The sequence below is a fragment of the Myotis myotis genome, unplaced genomic scaffold (genome assembly GCF_014108235.1).
Source record: "Myotis myotis isolate mMyoMyo1 unplaced genomic scaffold, mMyoMyo1.p scaffold_m19_p_17, whole genome shotgun sequence".
NCBI classification, from domain to species: Eukaryota; Metazoa; Chordata; class Mammalia; order Chiroptera; family Vespertilionidae; genus Myotis; species Myotis myotis.
Window position 1 is genome coordinate 34,857,800 of NW_023416321.1, and position 26,871 is coordinate 34,884,670.

The 26,871-nt window shown below is 43.0% G+C and overlaps 1 protein-coding gene across 2 annotated transcripts in view; it reads right to left on the reverse strand.

The window, feature by feature from the left end:
* Nucleotides 1-649: 649 nt before the first annotated feature.
* SMYD4 (SET and MYND domain containing 4) overlaps nt 650-26,871 on the reverse strand; it is a 29,319-nt gene continuing 3,097 nt past the window's right edge. The window contains exons 3-11 of one of the 2 annotated variants that reach the window (XM_036341007.1): nt 20,886-21,030; nt 15,889-15,978; nt 12,988-14,152; nt 7,158-7,340; nt 6,255-6,418; nt 4,902-5,030; nt 3,744-3,867; nt 3,417-3,540; nt 650-2,542 (exon numbers count right to left, since the gene is read on the reverse strand). In XM_036341007.1, coding sequence (XP_036196900.1) covers nt 2,389-2,542; nt 3,417-3,540; nt 3,744-3,867; nt 4,902-5,030; nt 6,255-6,418; nt 7,158-7,340; nt 12,988-14,152; nt 15,889-15,978; nt 20,886-21,030 — 2,278 coding nt within the window. In that variant the 3' untranslated portion in view covers nt 650-2,388. Of the gene's footprint in view, nt 2,543-3,416; nt 3,541-3,743; nt 3,868-4,897; nt 5,031-6,254; nt 6,419-7,157; nt 7,341-12,987; nt 14,153-15,888; nt 15,979-20,885; nt 21,031-26,871 lie in introns of both variants that reach the window. The other variant, XM_036341008.1, reaches the window with a different exon arrangement.

Sequence of the window (26,871 nt, forward strand, 5' to 3'; positions counted from 1 at the left end):
CTGCACTTCTAGCCTGGGTCTCTCTAAGCTCTGCAGAAAGTTTCCATTTATAAGGACTTTCAGTTATCTGAGCTGTATAAGGCAGGGACTGATTCTCTGCTCTGGGAATTACGAATTCTCTACTAGGATTACGAATGCCCCCAGGAGGGCATTTCCTGGCTCCACAATCTTAAATAAACCAGACTTTTAGTTTTTTTAAAAACTGAGAGAGAGAGAGAGAAATATGGATTTTTTTTGTTTGTTTCAACCATCCATGCATTCATTGGTTGAGTCTTGAATGTGCCCTAAGGATTGAACCTGCAACCTTGGTGTATTGGAACAACGCTCTAATGAACTGAACCATCCAGACAGGGCCAGACTTTAGTTTTGTTTTTTTAATCCTTATCTGAGGATATGTTTTTATTGATTTTAGAGAGGGGGAGGGGGAAGAGAGAGAGAGAGAGAGAGAGAGAGAAACATCTATTGATTGCTTTCCACATTCACCCCAACTGGAGATTGAACCTGCAACCCTTTGGTGCATGGGATGACCCTCCAACCGAGCCACACCGGCCGGGAAGATTTTAGGTTTTAATGCAAGCCCAGGTCTCTTCCAGTCAAGTCAAGTCACCTGACAACAGGGGATAACATGGATAGGTAAGGAAGTAATTTGTAATGTCAAAAAATAATTCTTTATTTTATAAAGCATTTAAAGAAAGCTCTCAAGTACACGTAAAAATGGGACCTGATATGTAAAAATTCTAAACATATTCTTTTTCGGGAAGTATGCCTATTTTACAAAATACAACAGGAACATAAAACGTGCCAAATGTTTGAAACATTGTCCACAGATTTTCTTCTTGAAAAAGTTACCTCTACAGAAAACTCCCACTGGCCACTGCCTTGCCAGAGTGAGTTAGTAGAAAAGAAAAGAAACAGATTCTGCCTGCTCTTCGTTCAAATGTTTCAGTACGAACCATGTTCCAAACACTCCGCTTCCTGAGGAGCCTCTGCCAAGCATCTTCAGGGCTATTCATTTCCTGGTGATAGCGCCGTGGCAGCCAGAGGGCACTGCTGGGGCACGGCCAGGGTGAGCAGCTCTCACAGCTGCGTGGGCCTGGCATTCCTTCCCTCTCACTCATCCGCCCCACTTGGTCACCAGTGGTGACTCAGCCCCTGGGGTTCAGACCCAGGGAGACTCCAGCCTTCTTAATGGGCGTGGTCGAGACCATTGCTACACATCCAGGTAGAAGAGAGTTATCACCCCTACCTCTGTCTTTTTAAAAATTTACTTAAGATTTTTAATTGATTATTGACAGAGGAAGGGAGAGGAAGAGAAAGAGAAACATTGATATGAGAGAGCTATACATCGATTGGCTGCCTCCTGTACTCCCCCTACTGGGGATTGAACCCCTGACCGGGAATCAAACCAGAGACCTTTTCGGTGCAGGAGAAACACCCAAGCAACTGAGCCACACCAGCTAGAGCCCTGCTTCTGTCCCTTAAGTTTGAGACCACAAGCGGTAATGGCCACGTCCTCAGTATCTTCCGACGCTTTCCCCCTTCTCAGTACTTATGTAGTCCGTATTTCATTTGCCAGCTTGGGGAGGTCTGGTAGAAAATAAAAAGTCATCTCTTTGCAGACTTGCTAATCAACAGAACTCAGGAGGCACACGTGATACATAGTCATTGCTACAAGCCCGATTTTATTAGTATTTGGTCAGTGAGTCTGCCAAGACTATAAAATGAAAGCCAGATAATAAGGCCTAGAAAACTGGTAGGAAACAAATTTAGAATTGCCATCCTGGGAAGAAATTGCCCAATCATAAAACATTCCCATATTTATTTCTCTTTTCACAATTTATACTTTACCCGTTTTAACAAAGGATTTGAGGAATACCATAAATGAAGATGTCTCTAGAGGCAAGGAGCCTCCCTGATTTCTTGCTTTATAATTATTTTTCAATTATAATACAACTACTAAGAGTTTGAGTTCCCGCTGGAGTAGTATACAACATTCATGACTCCTACAAACCATAGGAATGTTCCAAGGAAACAGATTACCATCATTTAGGGAGGTGGCGCCTCGCCAAAACCCCAGGCCGACATCCAGATGCCTGTGGATCAGCTAAAATCCTTATAAAGGGTTTAGGCTCTCCGGATACTAGTTTTAAGTCTTTTATGGGAACTGGGAGCTTTTACTGAAGGGCCTTTAACAATTTCAAGAAACATTCATCACAATAGGTGAGCATCCCTCCAACTGCGATGCTTTCCAAGTCCTCCCCACGCCTCCTGCCCGAGGCTTGTGGCAGTCAGGCAAGTCCTGCATTCCCTGGTGCCAGCTCAGTGGCAACAGAACCTCTTTAGCTCACCCATGGGTCCCTTTCTGTGGGTCAAAGTCCCCTTGGGACCCTACACAGCAGGCCCCTCAGGGACGGGCGGCAAGTCCAATAAGCAGGATTTCATCTTTTGTAGCTCCTGGAGCTCGTCATTCCCACGGCCATAGTGCACCAGTAGAACCTTTTCTGCCTTTTGTATTGTGTTCAGAGCTTCGGGTATGGCGAACCTGAACCAAAGGAGGTGAGGGGAGGGAATCCACTCATTCAATCAAGCAAATTTTAATTGAGGGTCTACTCACACCCTGGGAAGAACATTAAGATCATTTTGCCCTCAAGGATCTTAGAATCTAGAAGGGCAGATCAGATAACTTTCACAAACACACTGCAAGGCAGAGTTGGAGAACAAAATACTATTTAGAAAAAAGTATAAGGTGTCTAGGATCCTGAGAAATAGGCAAATTTCAAAGCATTCATCTGATATTTACGCCAAGGTTTACTCAGGGTAATCAAGTCCACCCATGACATCAGTCTGTAGCCCCTTTCTCTCTCTCTGGCCACACGGACTGCCTCTGTGCCTCGGAAATCAGGCCTACCCACCACTCATAAGCCGGAGAATTCTTGGCTGTAGGGACTGTCCTATGCATACACAGGATGTTTAGCAGCAACTCTGAGTCATGACAATGCAGAATGTCTCTAGACACTGCCAAATGCCTGCTGGGAAATTACTCGTGGCTGAAAACAGCTGCTTTAAAAAGAATAGGACTAGGGAGAGGGAAGAGCCCCCTGGAGCTGAGGGTGTGGAGAATGAGCCCGGGGGAGGTGAGAGTAACAGGGAGGCCTGAGAAGAACGTCTGTGTCGGTGGGTGGGGGACTGCATGGCAGTTTTCCCTAGGAAACTCCCTCAGAGCTAAGATCTCTCAGGAGAAAATTATAAAACTTAATCAGCAAAACAGAAGGACAGGATCTCTCCTAATGGGGAAATAAAGAAGTTGCAACATGCTGAAAAGCACCACAGGAAAAAAGTAATATCTGGAAGAGCCCCATAAAAGCTAGAACAGCATGTGGTCTGGCCAAGTGCTAGGAAGCAAGAGAAAGACTTACCCATTGAAAAAGATCTGGGCCAGTTTGAAGAGCTCATGGCCCATTTCGACACTGGCTGGCCCGTGGCGAACCTCAACCACTCGAAGACTCTTCTGCAGGTGGGCAGCGGACTTGTGCCAGTCCCCTGGAAAGAAATAAACATCTGGATTCAGAAAAGAACCACAATCAACTGTGGATGAACACTTCTGGGGTCAGGAAAGCTAAGTGGAAGGGAGAGCAGCCTCAGTTGAAAGACTAAGAGATAACGAGCCAGATGAGGTGGGGTCATGGCCAAACGCACCAGGCCAACTTGTTCCCTGGAGCAGAAAATAAAGACACATGCCGTACCTAAAGCAGCATAGGCCTGGGCCAGGGCATCCTCGATTTCTCCCACCAGGCTGTGTTCCGCGGACAGGAAGCTCTCAGCATCACGCTGGCACCCCGACAGCAGCTGAATGGCTCGCTCTGTCAACTCAAAGGGAAGGGACCTCATTACAAATACCAACCCAGCCCTAGACACGCGAACCCAGCTCTTAAATGTTATGTTAGCTGGGCTAAATGTGGAAACCCCACCTTGTCTCCTTGTGACCAACCCACAGTGTTTGTTCCAATAAAGCTGTGTTCTCTTTTTTAAAAATACATTTTTATTGATTTCAGAGAGGAAAGGAGGAGAGATAGAAACATCGATGATAAGAGAGAATCACTGATTGGCTGCCTCCTGCAGGCCCCACACTGAGCCCACAACCCTACCATGTGTCCTGACAGGGAATCGGGAATCGAACCGTGACCTCCTAGTTCACAGGTCAATGCTCAACCACTGAGCCATACGGGCTGGGCAAGCTGTTGTTCTCTTATGCTTTCTCTTTCAGTAGAATAAGGTTTGGGGCGAGGCCTCCTCACATTTACTCTGCGTTTCCAACGTCAGTGTGAAGTGGAATAACACACCCACATATGGTCATTGTTTCTCTTGACTCAGAGATCTAAGCTGAAGGTCAAATTTCATAAACTAGGGTAAATAAATTCCCATGACATGGAGCTCTAAGGCAGAGCTTTCGAGGGTAATGAGGAGTTCCACAACTCCCTCTCCAAAAAAAGCAGGATACTTATATCCACCAGGCACTGGCCCCACTGGTCTTAGAACAGAGATGAGGCTCTGATGAGGGCAGAACAATTTCTCCAGGAAATTAGGTCATTAGGGCCTGGAATTAAAATGACACTGAACTTCTGGACTATGCGCAAAGATCATGGGTGTCAGGGATAACCCTTTAGTTGTCATGGGATACCTGAACTTAGCCTGCTGATGCATCAGAGAACTACAGCTTAAATCCTCTGGCCCCTGTTCCAGGACCACACAAATTGAACTGGTTGGGTTTTGGTCTCCTTGGCCGACACAGCCACCTTGTGGCTGGCATGGGGATAATTAAGTGCAAGTCTTCAATCATTACTGAGTATCCTTGAGTCATCTCAGAATGAAGAAAAAGGAAGAAGGGACCCAGCCTCACCTACTTTGCCATTCCTGAGAAGCTTTTGGGCCTTCCCGACCCGCTGCTGCAGGTCCTGGAGCCGAGACACGAGGCGGTCCCTGCTGGCCGATTCCGTACAGGATGCGCTGCCACAGTTCAGCACATCGTCTCCCTGTGGAAGTCAGCTTTGTCTTTATTCCTGTGCCAGAGTTGGTTAGCAAGACTGCATGTGCTTACGTTACAGGATCGCACCATAGCTTCTGACTGATGGGGGAGAGACTCCGGCAATAATACACCGTGACCGAACCCTGACTGAATTTGGCTGGACAGCAGCAATTCTAATGAAAGCGGTGACCAGTCCCTGCAACATGGCCCCTCCCCACCACGATGTAATTTACAATTAAATTGGTGAAGCCCACAATTTCTTTCCATCTTGGCACCCCCTCTCTCATGTCTCTTTGGGGCCAACACTGTGGATGACAGACACATTGCTAGTAGTTATAAAAAAAGCCGTAAGAAAAGGTGCTAGGTGAGGCCTCCCGACATTTGACCGTGAGTTTGTAACTTCAGCTTTCCGACACAAGCCACTTCCACTTCCATTTCCACTTCTACATTCCACTTCCTGTTCCCCTAACAATGCCTAATCCTCTGGCGGACGAGAAAATCTCAGAGGTGAACACTTGCTGTGTTTTTAGATGCCAGTACCGATGCCCACATTTGGCAACAGCAACCTGCCCCCTCCCGGGGATCCTCTCCCACCTCCCACAGTCAGCGCCCGGTAGCTGAGGGGTGTGCATATAGCTCCGATCTGGCCCTTCCTCTGGCCCAGGTGGCCGGAGGAAAATCATTTGACTCTGGTTTTCCTCCAGCCACAGGAACCGGGTCAATGAAACGCAAAGCAATTTTTGCCCAGCCCTCTGTTAGACCAGTGCATCGGGTCGTCTTGCCACCAGCAGAGGGAAGGCTGCCTGAGGCTGGGCGAACACAGACAAGGGAGCTGAGGGGGCACAGAGAAAAGTGGGTCTGGGTGACATTACTAAGCCCCTGGATCAAGATGTATCTGATGTGCCTCTACCTATGACGTTTTAGCGATTTACTTGAGCAAATAAATTCCCAGTGTCCCCTCCCGCCCCTTAGGCCAGTTTAGGAGGGATTTTCTGTTATTTGCTCTTGCAAAACTTTTTCTTGTAAGATGACTAAATCCGACCTTTCACTGTGGTTCCTGGGGGGTGGGGAAGGGGTGGGTGATCAATGTGTGGGGAGGATGCGCTGAAAGGGAAGAGAGTCCTGCTCTCGGCACCTGTAAGCCCCAATGGCTTCCTGGTAAAGTAAAGGTTTACGGCCTTTGGGCTGGATGACGGACCTCCAGGAGAAGTTGAGAAGAGGGGAGACCCACCTGCATGAGCTCTCCGCAGCGGTGACAGCAGAATGCTTCCCACCGGGGCCCTGCAGCCGCTCTGCGCTTTCCGTTCTGACAAGCCAGGCAGTCGCAGTCAAAGAAATACTGAGACCTCAGTTTCTGCTGCCTCTCAGCAACACCCATCCTGCTCTCGTGAGGCCCTGCAGAGAGATCACACGGGGCCAATATTTAAAGCAAGAGAGAGGCACTGCTTTATTATTATTATTTTTTACTTTATTTATTTATTTATTTATTTAATTTATTTATTTTTATTTATTTTTTACTTTTTGAGAGAGGCACCACTTTATTTTTTTTAAAAAAATATATTTTTATTGATTTTTTTACAGAGAGGAAGAGAGAGGGATAGAGAGTTAGAAACATCGATGAGAAAGAACAATCAGCTGCCTCCTGCACACTCCCCACGGGGGATGTGCCCGCAAGCAAGGTACATGTCCTTGACCGGAATCGAACCTGGGACCCTTGGGTCCGCAGGCCGACGCTCTATCCGCTGAGCCAAACCGGTCAGGGCAGAGAGGCACCACTTTAAAAACTTCGGCTTAGCAGAGGGTCTGGTCAATTATTCATCATGTGCCAGGTCCCCTTTACTCAAACATTTGTGGAACTAGATATAGAAATAAGCCTCCAACTTGTGGGGACAGGAGAAAAAAGCCAAAAAGTTGTTTCTAGCCCATTTTCAGAACAGGAAGTTAATGGGGATGAAGCAGTGAGATACGCGACAGTTTAGACACGACGGTGCCCAGTAGGAAGGCCCCCACCTGGCCTAAGTACGCACTATTTCTTCCAGGAAACAATCACTGGCCAGGAGAAGACACCTGCCCAGCGGTTTGCTAATTCCTTTTCTGCGGGACAAGGTAACAGGAGAGAGGAGGGAGGGCTCACCGTAACAGTGGAGAATCTCCTGCCCTTTCCCAATCTGCTGTGAGGCCCGAACGGTGGCCACCGTGCTAACGAAGGACACGCTGGTGTTGGGGCTGCAGGAATGGTTCAGGAGGCTGACCACGGGGAAGAGGCCTGTGGCAAGGCGGACCTGCGTGCTGTCGGTAACGATGTTCTCTTTAGATCCTGAAAGGCCAAGAGGAAACATGAAAAATGTGTCAGGACATTAGTCCTGGCCTCGCCATCCGTTTCTCAGAAGATGAGCTGGGCAGTTGGGCCTGACGCCCATCTGAGTCACAGCTCCACAGCCGGATCCAATATCAATCAGATGGAGCATGACTCACTCACAGCAAACTCTGGTCCCCAGGAAGCGAAGCAAATGAACACATGAAAAGTCCACCGGAATCCTGGGACCTAACCATTGTGTCTCAGTACCGCAAAAAGCCCAAAGATTAGAGTTTATAAAAAAATAGTAAAAAAGGAATTATCAGTAGGGAGCTGTCTAGGTGGATGTTCATGAGAACCCAGAAACCAGAGTTCCTGCTGAGTTTATTTCCCGAAGATTTTTATAGTCTAGTGCTTTTGTTTAACTGGTCTTTGGCTTGCTAAGTCTAATTGGTTAATACAACAAGTAACCTAATTACTATCTGAAACTAAACAGCCTTATCATCTATTTTTAAAAAGCCATAGTTCTGATGCTCTCCTGTTCATTCTGCCCTACGTCCCAACTTTATGGGAAATCAGTCAGCAGGTCTCACTGAAAAAATATTCTGGACGACGTCTATTCAAGATAGCCTCATGCCCCAAATAATGTATTTTTTTTCTTAACAATGTCTTCTTTGAAACACAATTAACCAGCAATTTAACTACATGACTGAAAATTAGGAAGGAAGGAAGAAAAGGGCCTCTCAGAGGTGGGGCTATTTCTGTGCTGAAGCTCATGCACTTATATTCATTCCTCTGTGAGTCTTTGTACTCTCGAGCAGGCCTACGTGCTCTTATTTTAGCCACAGTCCTAACCGGCTTCGTTATTCAGTTTCTCAGCCCACAACAGCCCAGAAACAGAGAACTAATAAGAGGCAGGTTTTGACAATGACCAAAGAGATAGGTGACAGACTGGAGGAGGAGGCAGAGAACTTATACAAGGATAACAGCCTTAGGGCAGACAGAAACACTGCACCACCGGGAGTTTTACTACAACTGCAACGTTTCACTTACCTGGAGGCTGACTGACAGCACGCCTGCGTGGGTTTTTGTCACAGCCATAGCTATCTCAGGAACAGGCACAACCTACAGGTAAGCTGGGGCATCCAGAAAAGGCCTTCGATTGTGTTCAGTGGCCTTGGTTTAAGTACGAGGAAATCATATTTCCAATGAAACTGGTTGCCATATGAAAGATATTGATACTTAAAGGGACACTTTCAGTTTTCTGGAAAACTGAAAAATCATCAGATAATTGTGGCATCACTGTCTATGCCAGGAATCTCAATATACCTATTTCCAAAGAAATAAAGTAGTCTAGGTACAAATGTAATGAAAAGAGAAAATATGAACCGTCATGTGAAAACGTTCTGGACAGGAAAACAGGGAATAGAGGAATAGAGTCTCTCTGAAGACCATCCTATTATCTGTTGTTACGGAGGACAAGAATGGGACAAATAAAATTCACAGAGAATCCAAATGATTCCATTTCAGTAAACAATTTTACTAACTGTATTGCCATCTTTCATCAGAGCTTCTCCTAAGTGCTTACTGAACTGTGGCTTCCCCTCCGCCCCTCGTCCAATGCCGCGCTCCGGGTGTACGCGCTAATGAGCAGCGAAAATGCTAAAAGGTAGGCGCAGCACAGGAAGGAGCCGTGCAGGGCAGGAGCCGTTTGTGGTCTGAATAATCAGCCTCTGCATAATTAAAAGTTGACTTGCATTCCCAACTACTGATAACTGGCAATCTATATTAGAACAGCTGCGAAGACTTTCCCAGAAAACATGATCACAATACAACGAGTAATGTCAGCTTCATGCATTATTTATAGGCTATCTTCGAACAGAAGTAGGCCCAGGAACTGGGTGGGGTGAGTATTTATGTCAGAGTTGAGTCTCTCTAATTATTTCTAAAAAATTAAGTATTGATTTAAAAAATTAGTCAATATTTTGAGTTAGTCATCTCTCAGTAGATAATAGAAAGTGAGAATATGTATGTACCTTATCAACCAAATAGAATATGTGACATTTTGTGCATAAAAGAAAAAAGAAGAATGATTTTTTATTTTACCAAAGTACATCTTGCTAATATCCTTATATTTATTTTTATTATTATTTTTTAAAGAATAGTGTATTGAGCCCTGGCTGGTTGGGCTCGGTGGATAGAATGTTGGCCTGCGGACTGAAGAGTCCCGGGTTTGATTCCGGTCAAGGGCACATGCCTGGGTTTGGGGCTCCATCCCCAGTGAGGAGTGTGCAGGAGGCAGCCAATTGATGATTCTCTCTCATCATTGGTGTTTCTATCTCTCTCTTCCTCTCCCTTCCTCTCTGAAATCAATAAAAAATACATTAAAAAAAAAAAGAATGGTGTATTGAGCCCGGCTGGTGTAGCTCTGTGATTGAGTGTGGAGCCAGGAACCAAGAGGCCACCAGTTTGATTCCCGGTCGGGCCACATGCCCAGGCTGCAACTCGATCCCCTGTGGGGGGCGTGCAGGAGGCAGCCGATCAATGATATTTCTCTCTCATCGATGTTTCTATCTCTTTCTCCCTCTCCCTTTCTCTCTAAAATCAATAAACATACACATGTATATATTAAAAAGAAGTAATCAAGGATCCCAACTGAAGGTAGATTCCTTGGTTGTTGACGAGTGGAAACAAAGGGCAGTGAATTGATCTAACTCAGCCGTGGGCAAACTACGGCCCTCGGGCTGGATCCGGCCCGTTTGAAATGAATAAAACTAAAAAAAAAAAAAGACCGTACCCTTTTATGTAATGATGTTTACTTTGAATTTATATTAGTTCACACAAACACTCCATCCATGCTTTTGTTCCGGCCCTCCGGTCCAGTTTAAGAACCCATTGTGGCCCTCGAGTCAAAAAGTTTGCCCACCCCTGATCTAACTCCTATAGAACCTCATTAAGCCTTGTTATGAAGGGAATTCATCTACATCTCCAATGTGCCATCCCACTGAGGTAGAACCACACTTACCAAAGTCTAGAACTTCATCAATGGTCAGTTCTCACCCTTAAGTACCAAAGAGAGGTTTCTGAGAAACTTTGATTAAATAGGATTTATGCAAAGATAAAAACATACATTTTTGTAGGTTTTTGTCAAAATCTATTCTAGTTAACACTTTAATCCTTCTTCTGTGCTACTAATAGAACAGCTGCTAATGAAATTCAATGAGAACACTAACTTGGGAGGTGCTAGAACCCCAAAGAAATAATAAAAAGGGATATAAGATTAGAAATATGAGCAGACTACAACAAAATTTGATTGACTTCAAAAATGAAAGTGAACATTGCTGGTGGGCGTGTAACTGGTCCAACTTTCCTGGAGAGCAATTTGGCAATACGTATCAAGTGCCTAAAAAATGTTCATATGAAACATATTTGAGCCCTGGCCGGGTGGCTCAATTAGTGGAGTGTCACCCTGGGCACCAAAAGGTCACTGGTTTGAATCCTGGTCAGAGCACATACCTAGGTTGTGGGTTCGATCCCCAGTAGGGGGTGTGCAGGAGGTAGCTGATCAATGTTTTTCTCTCTCTCTTCCTCTCCCTTTCTCTCTAAAACCAATAAAAACATATTTTAAAAAAAGAGCTGGTTACTTCCTGCCATTATAATCTGGAAGCCCATATACTATTTTTTATATTCAGAAGAACAAAACAAAATGTAAACAATGTTTTTTAAGATGCTAGTGAATGTACCCAAGGGAAAATTTAATTCTAGGAAAATACTCAAAAGACATATTCTAGAAGGTAGCAATGGCTCAAAGAAGCAAAAGAAGGCAGAGCAGAAAAGGGAGACTCGCTTGCCATGTGATTGGGTAGAACCATGGGATGAAGCCAGTGCTTTACTGGATGTCCATGTGCTACAGGACGGGGAAGAGAGTCTTACCCCAAAACACCTCTAGTGAAACGCCTATATGTCACATAATGTGACAGCTGAACTAAAATTAAAGATAAGATTCTATAAAAGTAAGGTTGACAAAATTCTATATGACCTAATATGAGGAGATCAAAGAGCTAAGCCACATTTAATACTAATCTGTCTATAAATCCTAGGTTTGGTTAATACCTAATTTGTCCCCTCAATAGTTAATCAGAAAATTCAGAAAAATGTAATAAACTGATTAAATCAAAAGACATTATCTGCTAAAATGGAGATCATATGATAGAAGTACTGGAAATAGCATTTCTTTTGTAATAATAGGTCTGTTGTCAGTACATTCATATTAGAGATGTCACTTATGATGCTGGGCACATCCAGCCTCCCCATCTACCTTAAACAGGCTTATCTATCCTGGTTCATAAAAGCAGGGCTGGGCTGGGCTGTGTCTAGAAGTGGCCCCTAGATTTGTGGCCATCTGACCAGTGGACACCCCAAACAGAGGCTGGCCAACAGCTTATGTTAGCATGTGTGAAAAGTTGTGCTCGGCCGGATTCCTCTCTTGAAAATTTAAAACAATTAGAAAATTTGTCCAGCCGTAGGCGGTTTGGCTCAGTGGATAGAGCGTCGGCCTGCGGACTGAAAGGTCCCGGGTTCGATTCCGGTCAAGGGCATGTACCTTGGTTGCAGGCACATCCCCAGTAGGGGGTGTGCAGGAGGCAGCTGATCGATGTTTCTCTCTCATTGATGTTTCTAACTCTCTATCCCTCTCCCTTCCTCTCTGTAAAAAATCAATTATTTTCATATATATATATATATATATATATATAAAATTTGTCCATTGGAAAGAGAAGAGCCAGAGTATCCGAGCCGCATGAGGAGCTAAGTTTCTGATACCTTAACTATAGGCCCCGTTCTTTCTGCAGTCTTGTTTCATGATTGTTTCAGTTTTCCTTCACAATAAAAAATAGAGTAACAGCGTTTTTAACTTTAAAGTATTTTTACAAACAAACATGTCACCTTCACAACTCTCAAAAGTGATGTGGGGCCGAAACCGGTTTGGCTCAGTGGATAGAGCGTCGGCCTGCGGACTGAAAGGTCCCAGGTTCGATTCCGGTCAAGGGCATGTATCTGGGTTGCGGGCACATCCCCAGTAGGAGATGTGCAGGAGGCAGCTGATCGATGTTTCTCTCTCATCGATGTTTCTGACTCTCTATCTCTGGCCCTTCCTCTCTGTGAAAAATCAATAAAATATTAAAAAAAAAAAAAAAGTGATGTGGGATTAACTCCCCCCGTTTAAAGATGAGAAAACTGAAGCAGAGTGGGATCAAATCATTTAAGGTCACATAACTCTCAATGGCATAATCATGACCATACAAGACAACTGTGTTTCCTCATGAAACTACCGGAGGTTTCTTTATAGTTATTTCTCCCCAGACAGCTACATCAAGAACAATACTGTGCCTGGCTGGAGGGGCTCCGGTGGTTGGAGCATTGACCCATGCACCCAAAGGTTGTTAGGTTGATTCCTGGTCAGGGCACATATCTGGGTTTCAGGTTCAATCCCTCGTCGGGGTGCATGTGGAAGGCAACTGATCGACCGCCACCCCTCCGCCCCGCCACCCTTCTACCCCTCCACCCCTCCGCTCTTGCTCGGCTTCCCTTCTCCTAGCATGTCCTCCGCTGAGGATTGGAGAAAAAAAAAAAAAAAGAACAATATAGTGAGCAGAAAAGTTTCCCTTACCTGTTTGCTGTATGGTAGTTATTGCCTGCGCATTACACTGTAGCTGTAACATGTGTCTCAGCATGGCCACTCCCCAAATATGCAATTCTTGACACATCGCAGGAACCACTGCTGCTTTGGGCTGAGAGGATTTCAGGTTTGTTGTGAGGGTCTGCAAACCGGCTGCTTCCAGCTGCCTGCACAGTGCAGCAACACTCAGAGCGCAGAGGAATTTGTGCTCTGGGCTGTGATTCCGAGTATGGGGCAAAAGGTGCAAGACAGCATTATAATTACTTTCATACTTCCCGTTAATATCACATCCAGAAACTGGGGGCTCATCTGTTTTGCTATTTTTCTCACTCTCCCCTCCCAGGTCATGACTGACAGTTTGCACCTGATTCTTGCTTTTAGGTAGACAGATGTCCCTGTTACTAATCTCCCCACAAAGCTTCCTTGTGACGTTGCCAACATCCTCACATCTAGCTAAGAGAGTTGCCCTCAGGGCAGTGTGGCAAAAGACCCCCAATGTGAGCAGCAGCCCGCCCAGAGAACACTCTGCACTATGGTAGAGATCCCAGGCCTGCTGCACACACTCTTGGCTGCAATACTTGGCATAGCTGCATCCATCGCAAGGAACCATGGCCACAGTGTGCTTCAAACACCGGTGACAGTAGAGATCCCCATTGGTAACTCTGGTATCCCACTTGCTCTCCAGGCCATCATGTCGCGGTGGCGTTTCTCCTGGGTTAAGGACACTCACGAAAGCCTCCTCTCTCACCAGGAGCTCTCCCGGGAGAATATCCTTTGTGGCAATCAGACTGCGGCCTTTTAAAGGGTTGGTGCATAAAGTGACAGATGATGATGCACAGGAAATCTGTTCATTCTCTTCCCTTAGGTTCATATCCTCAAAGCCAGTGGTTAGAGCTGCTGGGAAGGTTTCTGTGGGGTTGTCCTTTTCTTGTACCTTCCTTTTCAGACGACAGAGGGTACTCTGCAGAATTTGAAACTGGGAAGCTGCTACGGTTTGTCTGTCAGTGAAATGACTCTCAAGATCACTGATGATCTGGCTTGCCTCCTGTAGTTTCCCCAGAGTCACCAGACACTCTGCCTTACGTAACATCATCTTGAGTTGCAATCTTTCTGGATACCCATGCATCTGTGCTCTGGTGATGTCTTTAAGACATGTCTGAAAACAGAAAGGAAATCCCAAAATGATCTTTGGTCCCTACTCCTCAATATCTACTGAAAGTCTTAACAAAAATCTAGAGGAAAATGCAAGATTATTAAAAAGGGAGCAACTGCAAGCATATGCTTATTTCTTTAAATCATATTCTACCATGTGATCTTTTGAGTGATTAGAAATCCATGCTACAGAGATTATATTGAACCATCTTATTAAATATTTCTGCTTTTCAAGGAAAATAGTCTTACAGATAGAAGAATTATAGTATGGTGATTAAGAGGGCAGGGCCTGCATTCCAGTACCAACTCTGCTTCTTACTAGCTGTATGACTTTGTGCAAGTGACTTAATTTCTCAGTGTCTTAGTTTTCTCATCTGAAAAATAGGGAAAATAATCGCTCTGTCTCCTAGGGCTGAAATAAGGATAAAAATAAGGTAATCTATCTAAAGTGCTGAAAAGAGTGCCTGCAACATTGTATGTGCTCAATATATGGTAATCATTACTATAAGAAGGGAAATAGAAATAACCAATACAAGGAAGATAAAAAGGGTTAAATGTTTCACAAGTCCTTCCGATCACTGTCTTTAGTAGTCCAGGACTTCCTTACTTACGACCCAGAGTCTTGCTCTTCTTTTTTAGTCCAAAGGGCAATAAGTGTAAACTTGTAATTATTGAAATCATTCTTATTCTAGTGCATAATTTTTAAAAATATATATATTTTATTGATTTTTTATAGACAGGAAGGGAGAGGGATAGAGAGTTAGAAACATGGATGAGAGAGAAACATCCATCAGCTGCTTCCTGCACACTCCCTACTGAGGATGTGCCCGCAACCAAGGTAGATGCCCTTGACCGGAATCGAACCTGGGACCTTTGAGTCCGCAGGCCGGCTCTCAATCCATTGAGCCAAACCGGTTAGGGCTCTAGTGCATAATTTAAATTTCTGTGGAATTCTGAAATGGATGTACCAAAGTGGCAATTTAGAGCTTATCCTTGGATCTCAAGTATGGAATGAGAAGAAATCCACCCCCAGCCAAAGCTGATATACACAGGCATTTTGGTGACACTTTTATTTTCCCACTCGAAATGCATATTAAAGCTGAGCTGTTATTGCAGGAATCATCTTGAACACGCTCTACTTATTTTAAAAACACACACACACACACAAGTAAATAGTTTGCAAACACTTGGAACCTGAAGTATTATTAGCAACTTATCTCACAGCTGATCTCAACACTGAGAACTGCTGACCCAATGGATATAGTCCAATACCCTGTGGAATGTGCCATGATCTCTTATCAACCCATATAATCACCTCTGACAAGTAAAATGAATCAGGAGAAAGAACAAGTTTGGTAGGAGATCAATTTGCTTCCAATTCAACCAATTGCACCATGGCTCAATTTTATTTTTATTTACTTATTTTTAAATAGAATTTTATTGTTTTCAGAGAGAGGACAGGAGAAAGAAAGAGAGATAGAAACATCAATGATGAGAGAGAATCATTGATTGGCTACCTCTTGCACGCCCCCTACTGGGGATCAAAGCTGTAACCAGGGCATGTGTCCTGACCGGGAATTGAACCGTGGCCTCCTGCTTCATAGGTCCACGCTCAATCACTGAGCCACGCTGGCCAGGCTCAATTTTAGTGTTCTAAAGTAGAAGCAGAGACAAAAGTCTAGTCCTCCATCAAACCTCCTCCAGATCCTCTCCAATCACACCAGGCATCCCAATACTCACTTCATACTGACCCAGGCGGAAGAGGGCTGCAGAGCGATTGGCATAACACAATGAAATGTCGTCAGTGTTTGGCCTTGAATGCGATACTCCCTGCAAAACAATGAACCAGTTAAGGTATAAATGGAGAATAGCATCTTTAAAGTATTTTGTTTGCAGATAATAGGGGCTCTACTACTAAAGACTGTATGCAATTAGGAAATTTTAATGGATTTCTTTGTGCTTCACCTGCTTCAGCTTCATTTCTAACTACTTTTGAGCAAAGCTGCGAAGAGCAAGTGAAGAAATAAATATTTAAAGCACTTTGAAGATAACAGCATCAGACACAGCTTCTTCAGGCACAAACAATACTAAAGGTAAATGAAAAGCGAGGAGCATAATCCTGTACATAACAAAGAGTGAGTGGCACAAATAGAAATTCACAAAAGAAGAAGCACTAATGATACTTGGGAAACAAATGGGTAATTCATATAGAGATAGCCAAATATATGAAAATGAAAGCAAAGAAGGGCCACGTTTGTTCTACCACCAAGGATCTATACATATAAAAGCCTAAGTGACTGACCGGTCAACCCGTCGCTATGACGTGCACTGACCACCAGGGGGCAGACGCTCAATGCAAGAGTTGGCCCCTGGTGGTCAGTGCGCTCCCACAGCCAACCTCCCGCAGCCGGCCAAACTCCTTTGGTTTGCCACTGCCCGCCCCGCGCCTCCCCCCCCCCCCCCCCCCCCCAGACAGGCTGAGGGACTCCACTTATGCACGAATTTGTGCACTGGGCCTCTAGTTAATAATAAAAAGGGTAGCATCTCAAAGCACTGGAGAAAAGATGGGAATTATTCAGTAAAAACTATTGAGGAAAATAGGTAGCCACTGAGGAAAAATAAACTTGGTTCTCTATATATGATAAGACTTTCAATAGGATAAATTCCAAATGAATCAAAATCTTAATGTAAGAAATGAAACTATAAGAGCACTGGAAGAAACTACAGAAATAGTCTAACGGGATGTTGGAGTGAGGAATACCTTTCTATTTTTTTTTAAAAATATATTTTATTGATTTTTTACAGAGAGGAAGAGAGAGAGATAGAGAGCTAGAAACATCGATGAGAGAGAAACATCGATCAGCTGCCTCCTGCACATCCCCCACTGGGGAAGTGCCCACAACCCAGGTACATGCCCCTGACCGGAATCGAACCTGGGACCCCTCAGTCCGCAAGCCGACGCTCTATCCACTGAGCCGAACCGGTTTCGGCAGGAATACCTTTCTAATTATGACACAAAACCCAGAAGTCATAAAAGGTTAATAAATCTGACCACATAAAAATAACAAATTTCTTTACAGCAAAAACCGATAAAAGCAATATCAAAAGACAAACACTGAACTGGAAAAATATATCTGCAACTCATATTATAGGCAAAGGGCTCATTTCTTTACTTTATGAACAGTTCCTACAGATCAATAAGATGACAACCAATAACTCAAATGGAATATAAGCAAATTATATGAACAGTTCTAATGGGAAATATAAATGGCTCTTAAACATATAAAAAAATACTCAACCTCATTCATAATCAGCAAAATGCAAATTAAAACTTTACTGAGATTCCATTATTTTACCTATCAGTTTGGCAAAGAAAAATAAAATTGCTAGGACACTGAGGTGGTAAAGAAGTGGGATAGTAATTATTCTCATGTGCTGCTAGTGGGAGGGTAAACTGGTCTCATGATTATAGAGGCAATTTAACTATACGGATCCATTGACCCAGCAATTTCTCTTCTAGGAATTTATCCTACAGATATCTATTTATCCTATAGATATGTGCAAAATAACATACATACAAAGTTTCGCATCATAGAACTGTTTGAAATAGCAAGATAGAAAACGACAAATACTCATCTATAGGACATCAATTAAATGTAAAAATGATCTTTAAGATATTATTAAGTGGCAAAAGGACAGTGCTAAAGACTGTATAAAAAGAGTGTGGCCCTATCCAGGTAGCTCAGTTGGTTAGAGCATCGTCCCCATACACCAAGGTTGAGGGTTCGATTCCTGGTCAGGGCACATACAAGAATCAACCAATGAGTGCATAAATAAGTGGAACAACAAATTGATGTCTCCCCCCCCCCCCAAAAAAAAATAGAAATAATTTTTAAAAGTGTGTGTGTGCAGGAGTAGATTATTTGTATTATTTATAGAGGCCAAAGTAGCTCTAGAAAGATACATTTAATACTGTATCTTCTGGGCATAGGAAATGAGGTGGCTGGGGACAGAGGAAGTAGACTACACTGTATAATCTTGCACTTTTTGAATTCTAACTACATAAACACATTTCCTATTCAAAAGTAACTTGATAAAATAATAAAACCATAATAATCCAGTATTGCTTAGGATATAGAGATATGAGTATTCCCATAATCTGCTAAAGGGATGTTAACCAATTCTCTCCTGGAGAACAATTCAGCATCAAGTACCAAACGCCTTAAAAAACTGCACTCAACTGACCCAGCACCTGCTCTTCTGGGAACTTAATCATAAGGAAGTAAGCAGATGTGTACAAATATTTACATCGGAAGATGCTCCTTGCAGCTTTATGATACCAAACAATCTGCCAACATTAGATGTTAAATCAAGTGTAGTTCTCTGTAATGGAACACTAAGCCAGCCGTAAAAAATCATGTTCTAGTGGAAAATTTAATAACACGAGAAAATGGTCACCATAAATTGTGGCGAGGAAAAAGCAGGTTACAAAACACTAAGTACAGCATTATCCCAATTTTGTAAAAGAAAAATGTATTTTCAGAGGAAACAGTGGCTGGATGGATATAAGCAAAAATGTTAACGATGCCTATTATTGGCTATGGGATTTCTTTATTCTCTGTGCTTCTCTATATTTTCCAAGTAAACATATGTTGCACTTGCAATCAGACAAAAGCAACAACTATGGTTATAAAAAAGAAAGAAAATCACTTATTAAAAATTGCAAAGTATCATAGTCATCAAAATACCAGCTTCCTGAAATAGGAAGGTCCGTCTCCCTCCACATCCACTCTTTTTTTCAGTCTGATTTCACTTTTTAGTTTATGTTTTTTTTTTTAATATGTTTTTATTGAGATCAGAGAGGAAGGGAGAGAGAGAGAGAGAAACATCAATGATGAAAGAGAATCATGAATCAGCTGCCTCCTGCACGCCCCACACTGGAGCTCGAGCCCACAACCCGAGAATCGAACTGTGACCTCTTGGTTCATAGGTCATCACACTCAATCACTGAGCCACACAGGCTGGGCTTACATGTTTTTGTTGAACAACTTCCATGGGATCACATTTATGGTGCACACACATAAAGTGGAAGAGATTAGCTCTGAAGAAGAACTAAGCCATCTATCAGTGGATCATTACATCTAATGAGTTTTAATTCTTCAGCAATCACTAACACATTATTCAGCTAAATACTTGGTTACAATGTTACAAAGCAGGGCTTCTTAGCAATTATTGAAGCTGCTGCTGTAGGTCTGATTGTTTTTGGAAAAAAAATTCAAAACTTTAAACACAGGCCTGCTAAAGATTCACAGTAATAGTACACTTTCAAATATACACTCTTGCCCTAGCCGGTTTGGCTCGGTGGATAGAGCGTCGGCCTGCGGACTGAAGGGTCCTGGGTTCGATTCCGGTCAAGGGCATGTACCTGGGTTGCGGGCTCATCCCCAGTAGGGGGTGTGCAGGAGGCAGCTGATCGATGTTTCTCTCTCATCGATGTTTCTAACTCTCTATCCCTCTCCCTTCCTCTCTGTAAAAAATCAATAAAATATATTAAAAAAAATACACTCTTCTTTGTTTTTTTTTGTTTTGTTTTGTTTTGTTAATCCTCACCCAAGGATATTTTTCCATTGATTTTTAGGAAGAGTGGAAGAGAGGGCAAGACAGAGAGAAACATTGATGTGAGAGAAACACATTGATTGGTTGGCTCCTGCACGAGCCCTGACCAGGGCCCAGGCTAGGGAGGACCCGGCAGCCAAGGTTCGTGCCCTTGACCGAAATCAAACCCGGGACCCTTTGGTCTGCAGGCTGACACTCTATCCACTGAGCCAAACTGGCTAGGGCTACACTCATTCTTTTAATATACAAGATCACAGACCTGGTGCCAGGGAGTGATTCATCTTGCTTTAAATCTATATTTATCTTTTAAAAGTTATGGGAGGAAATCTTTGAGGGCTCTTGTTCCAGTTCCTACCATGAAGGAGGACAACAAGAGCAATAGGTTGATAAAAGCCAGTATTCCTCCTCAAAATCTAGATCATTGATGGTTAGTGTAATTTTCTATTTAAAAAAAATATATTTTATTGATTTTTTACAGAGAGGAAGGGAGAGAGATAGAGAGTTAGAAACATCGATGAGCGAGAAACACCGATCAGCTGCCTCCTGCACATCTCCTACTGGGGATGTGCCCGCAACCCAGGTACATGCCCTTGACCGGAACCGAACCTGGGACCTTTCAGTCCGCAGGCCGACGCTCTATCCACTGAGCCAAACCGGTTAGGGCGGTTAGTGTAATTTTTAAATATTTCTTGATAACCTTCAAAATGGAGTTCAACTGGGCTGTGGCAATGGAGCTTGTTTTCCTTTCTAACTTCATCTGAGTCACACTGTGGCTAACCAAAAATCTAGCTGCTCTCTAAACTGGGACTATCAAACAGCCTTATTTAGACAAAAATGGCATACAAGCCCATGGAAGGTGACAGACATGAAAAAGGTAGGGGTAAGGGTCCAATACTACTGCTACAGGGTGTACGAAGGAATACTGAATTCAGGACATATACTACAAACTACCCTTTGTTTCAGAATATAGCCAACAGTGGAATTCTGTCAGTTTTCGTTTTCAAATCCAACCCACAAATTATAGACAAAGCTACCACTGGCTACACAATTCGGCATTTGAAGAAATATGCCTAGTTAAATTGTTGAAACAGCCCCTTCCCATTGAGCTGGGAGTGTCTTACCTTGGTGTACAGCACTGTGGCTCCCATATAATCCTTCTCCTGAAATTTTTTGTTTCCTTCCTCTCTGTAGAAAAGGGGAGCACCGGGGTCCTTTCCCACCAGGTAACCTCTAGAAAGCTTTTTTAAAAACATCTCATCCTCAGGTCTTTATGGAGAAAGAAACAAAAAAACCACAACATATTTCAAGGAAGGCTTTGTTATTTCAAGGAAAACTTTTAACCATTGTGTTAGGGGCAGAAATAGAATATTGGGGATCAGCTCAATGATAAGAAACATTAATCATGCCCTGTTAACCAGGATGGTTTTGCTCTGCTTAGAGAAAGCACATTCTAACCTGGCTGAGAGCTGTACGCCCTGAGACCTGGGAGCAAACATCGGAATGCAGTCCAGCCAGCCTCCTTTTGAGAGAACTGGCTTTATGGAAAGATTTACAACCTTGTGGCTGAAACAGTCTAGTCCCGGAGGCACCCGCCCTTTACAACCCCAGCCCTATTGCCTGTACCCATTATCCCGTGCCTGCTTTCCCATGCCTGTAATTCTTACTTTCTTATGTAACTTTTGCCTTTCAACCCAATATAAGCAGCTGGTTTATAGGAAGGGTTAGAGCAGTTTTTGTGGATGACCTGCTGCTCTCCCCTACTGCCAGCATTACTGGAATAGACACTCATATCTGATTCAACCCTGTCTCTGCTCAATTGGCTCAAGGCGTGACAGGCAGCCCAGACCCCTTGGTTGTCTGGTTACAGTTGCACTTGAAAATGATGATCTGCAAATCACTGGGACACATGAGGTTTTATTATGTAATGTGATGGGAGTGGCAGGGGGGTGGGGATCTTGTGGTCTCAGAGACTTAGGGACTGGAATTTCTATTTAGAGGATGGAGGGCTAAATTTTTATTCTTTTAAAAATATATTTTTACTAATTTCAGAGAGAGGGAGGGAGAGGGAGAGAGAGAAACATCAATGATGAGAGAGAATCATCGATCAGCTGCCTCTCGCATGCACTTTACTAGGGATCAAGCCCCTAACCTGGGCATGTGCCCTGACCAGGAATTGAACCGTGACCTCCTGGTTCATGGGTTGATGCTCAATCACTGAGTCATGCCAGCCAGGCAGAAATTTAATTTTTAATAAATGTAGCATTTTGAAGCAATGGGGAAAGGATGAGCTGACTATTCAATAAATACTGTGAAAAAATTATCTGGAAAAATACATCCAGTACTCTCTCATGTCATACAGAAAAATAAGTTCCAGATGGATTAGAGAACTAAAACAAAAACACACAACTAAAAAAACATGTTAGAAAAAAAAAAGGGGGTATTTTTTTTTCATTTTTTTAAATATATTTTTTATTGATTAAGATATTACATATGTGTCCTTATCCCCACGTTACCCCCTACCTCCCCCCCGCTCATGCCCTCCTCCCCCCCCCCCCCCCCGTTGTCCGTGTCCATTGGTTAGGCCTATATGCTTGCATATAAGTCCTTTGGTTGATCTTTCCCCTTTACCCTCACCCTCCCCTACCTTCCCTCCAAGGCCCGACAGTCCAATCAATGCCTCTCCGTCTCTGGATCAGTCCTTGTTCATAAGTTTATGTTGTTCATTATATTCCACAAATGAGTGAGATCATGTGGTATTTATCCGCTCTCCAGTTCCATCCATGCTGTGGCAAATGGTAAGAGTTCCTTTTTCTTCTTCCTCTTCTTAAAGAATACCTTTCAGCATTTCATATAATGCTGGTTTGGTGGTGATGAACTCCTTTAGCTTTTTCTTATCTGTGAAGCTCTTTATCTGACCCTCAATTCTGAATGATAGCTTTGCTGGATAAAGTAATCTTGGTTGTAGGTTCTTGCTATTCATCACTTTGAATATTTCTTGCCACTCTCTTCTGGCCTGCATGGTTTCTGTTGAGAAATCAGCTGACAGTCGTATGGGTACTCCCTTGTAGGTAACTGACTGTCTTTCTCTTGCTGCTTTTAAGATTCTCTCTTTGTCTTTTGCTCTTGGCATTTTAATTATGATGTGTCTTGGTGTGGTCCTCTTTGGGTTCCTTTTGTTTGGGGTTCTCTGTGCCTCCTGGACTTGTAAGTCTATTTCTTGCACCAGGTAGGGGAAGTTTTCTGTCATTATTTCTTCAAATAGGTTTTCAATATCTTGCCCTCTCTCTTCTTCTGGTACCCGTATAATTCTGATGTTGGTACGCTTGAAGTTGTCCCAGAGGCTCCTTACACTATCTTCATATTTTCGGAATCTCTTTTCTTTTTTCTTTTTCGGTTGGGTATTTTTTGTTTCTTTGTATTTCAAATCTTTGACTTGATTTTTGGGATCCTCTTGTCTGCTGTTGGATCTCTGTATATTATTCTTTATTTCAGTCAGTGTATGCTTGATTTCTAGTTGGTCTTTTTTCATATCCTCCAGGGTCTCACTAAATTTATCGGCAGTTTCCATAAAATTCTTGAAAAACCTTATAAACGTGGTTTTGAACTCTATATCCAGTCGTTTGCTTTCCTCCATTTCTGTCATTTGTGACCTGTTTCTTTGTCTCTGCATTTTTTATGCTTCCGTGTTGGTAGAGTGGTTTTGTGTGCTAGGTGTCCTGTAGGGCCCAGTGGCTCAGCCTCCCCAGTTACCTGAGGTGGACACTCTTGGTGCACCCCCTTGTGGGCTTTGTGCACAGTCTTGTTGTAGTTATGCCTTGATTGTCGTAGGATCACTGGAAGGAATTGACCTCCAGGCCAATTGGCAGTGAGAATCAGCTGTGTCTGCAGTGGGAGAACGTCTGTGCTGAAGACACCCTTCTGGGGCAAGACTTGCTTCAGTGGGGCTTTGGTGCTCACTGAGTCTGCCCCCTGAGTGTGTCCCTTATGGACCTGAGGAGTTGTAATCCGGATGGTCCCCCTCTGACAACTGGGTACACTGGCTCTTGGATCTAAGGAGGTGCTAATTTAGCCTCGGCCTGAGGTTACCCGGCAGGAGCTACGAAGAGAACTGCAGATTCCCCTTCCTTTTTTGGAGTTTGGAGGTGCCCTGATGAGGCCCAGCTGTGAAGCAATGCAAGCTGCTGTGGGGCCTTGGGCCTTCTCTTGGAAGTTCTGGGTCTGTCTGGCCCAGCTGCAATTTTTTAGGTAATTTTCAGGTTGCAAAGGGCCGGGGCATTCATATGCAAAAGCCTCTGCTGCAGCCTGGGTGGGGCGGGGTCTCAGGGAATCAAAGGGCGGAGCAAGCAGCTATGGCGGATCCTCAGCCCTGCCCTAAGGGGCTGCGTGTCTCAGTGTCCCGGTAATTGCTGCAAGCACCTCTGAAGGAAAGCCGCCCTCAAGTTCAGAGTTCTGCCTGCTGCCAGACAGTCCAGTTTCTCCCCGTATGAGTCCTGGGTCCCCAGAGACTTCCCGGAACCAGAGTTCAGGGCAGTCGGGAGCTTGTGACTCCCTCCCAATTCAAAAAAGACAGCGGCGTCCTCAGGTGCCAGCCCCTTTCCGCGCACACAAGCTTCCGTACCTCTGCACTTTACTTCCACAGCTCCTCTGGCTCTCAGCGTGCTTTTCTTTCCTTCTAGTTGTAGAATGTCCACTCAGCCAGCCTTCCTGTAGTTCTGGATGATGTCCGTTTTGTCTTTTCATTGTATTTTTGAAGTTGTTGTGGGAGGCAGCAATTTCCCGGTATTTACCTATGCTGCCATCTTAGTTTCTCAAAATAAAGGATATTTTTATAATCTTTGAGTATAGTAGACTATCCTAACTAAGACACATAACCCAGAAGCCAAAAAGAAAATGACAGACATGGCTGTATAGAAGTTAAAACATATGCACACAATTTATACATAATGCAAGACACCATAAGTAAAATAGATAAATAATAGACTAAAAGAAAAATTTGTAGTATATATAACAAAGAATTACACAGCCAGATTTACAAATTAATAAGAGAAAGACAGATAACCCACTAGAAAAATGGGCAAAAGACAGAAATGAACAATTCACAGTTGATATATTAATGGGTAGTAATACTGGAAATGGTGAATTACTTGAGTAGTAATCAGAAAAATGAAAATTAAACAAGATTATTTTGTCCTTGTGGTTGGCAAAATTAAAGACTGTTGCTTTTAATGTTGGTGAGGACATGGGGAAGTGATTTTCATATGCTATTTGTGGTAAACTGGTAAAGCGTCTTTGGAAGACAATTTTGCAGTATTAATTTAATTTTAAATGCTCATAACCATTGATGCAACAATTCCTCTTCTCAGGTCCTATGTTAAGTTCTAAATGTATGTACAAAAACATATATAAAAGTTGTTCACTGCAGCACTGTTTGTAACAGTAAAAAAAAAGAAAAACAACATAGAAATAACTAATTACCCAACAACAGGGAAAACAATAACTAAATTTGCCATATTACACTAGCAATACCATGTAGTTGCTAAAAAAGATTAAGGTGTGATGTTGGAAAAAACCTCACAGAACAAACCACATAATATAATTTAACAGAGAATAAAAGAGATATGTGCATATTCATCTACAAATGAATGAGAATACATAAAAAGAACTAGAAAGACACTGTTTTAGTTGCTGGCACAAAGATGAAATGTGCACCTTGAACTTGAACCATACGTGTTTATGTGTCTGCTCAGATGAGGTCCTCATTTATGTGTCATATTTAGCATTAATATTGTCAGTCACTGAACTAAGAGCTTTATACACATTATCAAACTGTCATTCAATCAGTATTTGAGTACCTGTGTTTTTGACACTGCACTGCTCTTGTCTAAAGAAAGACAAACAAATACTGACAAGGTCCTTGCCCTTATGGAGTTTATAGTCTAGTAGTGAAGACAGATACTAATCAAATGATTACACAAATATAAAAAGGAAAGGTATGCAGTGTTGTAAATGTATAAAAAATGAACATGTCTTAGCTGGTTTGGCTCAGTGGATAGAGCGTCAGCCTGTGGACTGAAGGGTCCCGGGTTCGATTCCGGTAAAGGGCACATGCCTGGGCTACGGGCTCCATCCTCAGTAGGGGGTGTGCAAGAGGCAGCCAATCAGTGTTTCTAGCTCTACCTCCCTCTTCCTTCCTCTCTGAAATCAATAAAATATATTAAAAAAAAAAAAGAACATGACCCAGCTGGGATCCAAGGAAAGCTTTCCTGAGGAAAGATTTATATGATTCTGAAGGAGGAGCAGAAGTTAATTAGTTCTTAGGGCATGGTGGAATAGAAATGAGACAGAAAAAGAATTTCAGGCAGAAAAAATGTAAGTGGAGGCCATGTGGTATAAAGAAGCATAATGCATATCAAGAATTGAAATAAGGGGAGGAGGCGGGAACAGAGGGAGGGAGTCAATGAGGAAAATAAAGGGGGACGTCTATAATACTTTCAAAAAGAAAGATAAATTTAAACAAACAAACAAACAAAAGAATTGAAAGAAGGCCAATATGTCTGAAAGGGGAGTGTGATGAAAGAGGAGGCCAGAGGATAGGCAATGGTTAGGTTGCAATGTCTTTACTGACTATCTATATGAAGAATTTTAGTCTTTATTATAAGAGCAAAAGCAACTCCTGAAAGGTATTAAGTGAGATCAATAAAATTGATTTGTGTCCTGGGTGGTATGGCTCAGTTGGTTGAGCATCCCCCCCGTGCACCCCAAGAAGTGGTTAGTACTTTTACCACTTCCCAAGTTTTGAAAGGTATTTTCATTAGGTAGAGAGTTCTAGATTGGCAAGTTTTATTTTGCGTTGTTTTCCTTTTAGCATTTTATATGTGCCATTTAATTGTCTTTTGGCTTCCATAGTTTTACTGGAAAAAAGTCAGCCATTGTCTTATTTTTACTTGCATATGGGTAACATCTTTTTTTTCTTCTTTGGTTGTTTTTAAGATTTTCTCTTTTCCTTTCTTTCTTTCTTTCTTTCTTTTTTTTTTTTTTTTTAGAATTTTATGGTTTTCCTAACACAAATACAATGTATATACAATCTGTCTATTCATTTTCTTCGCT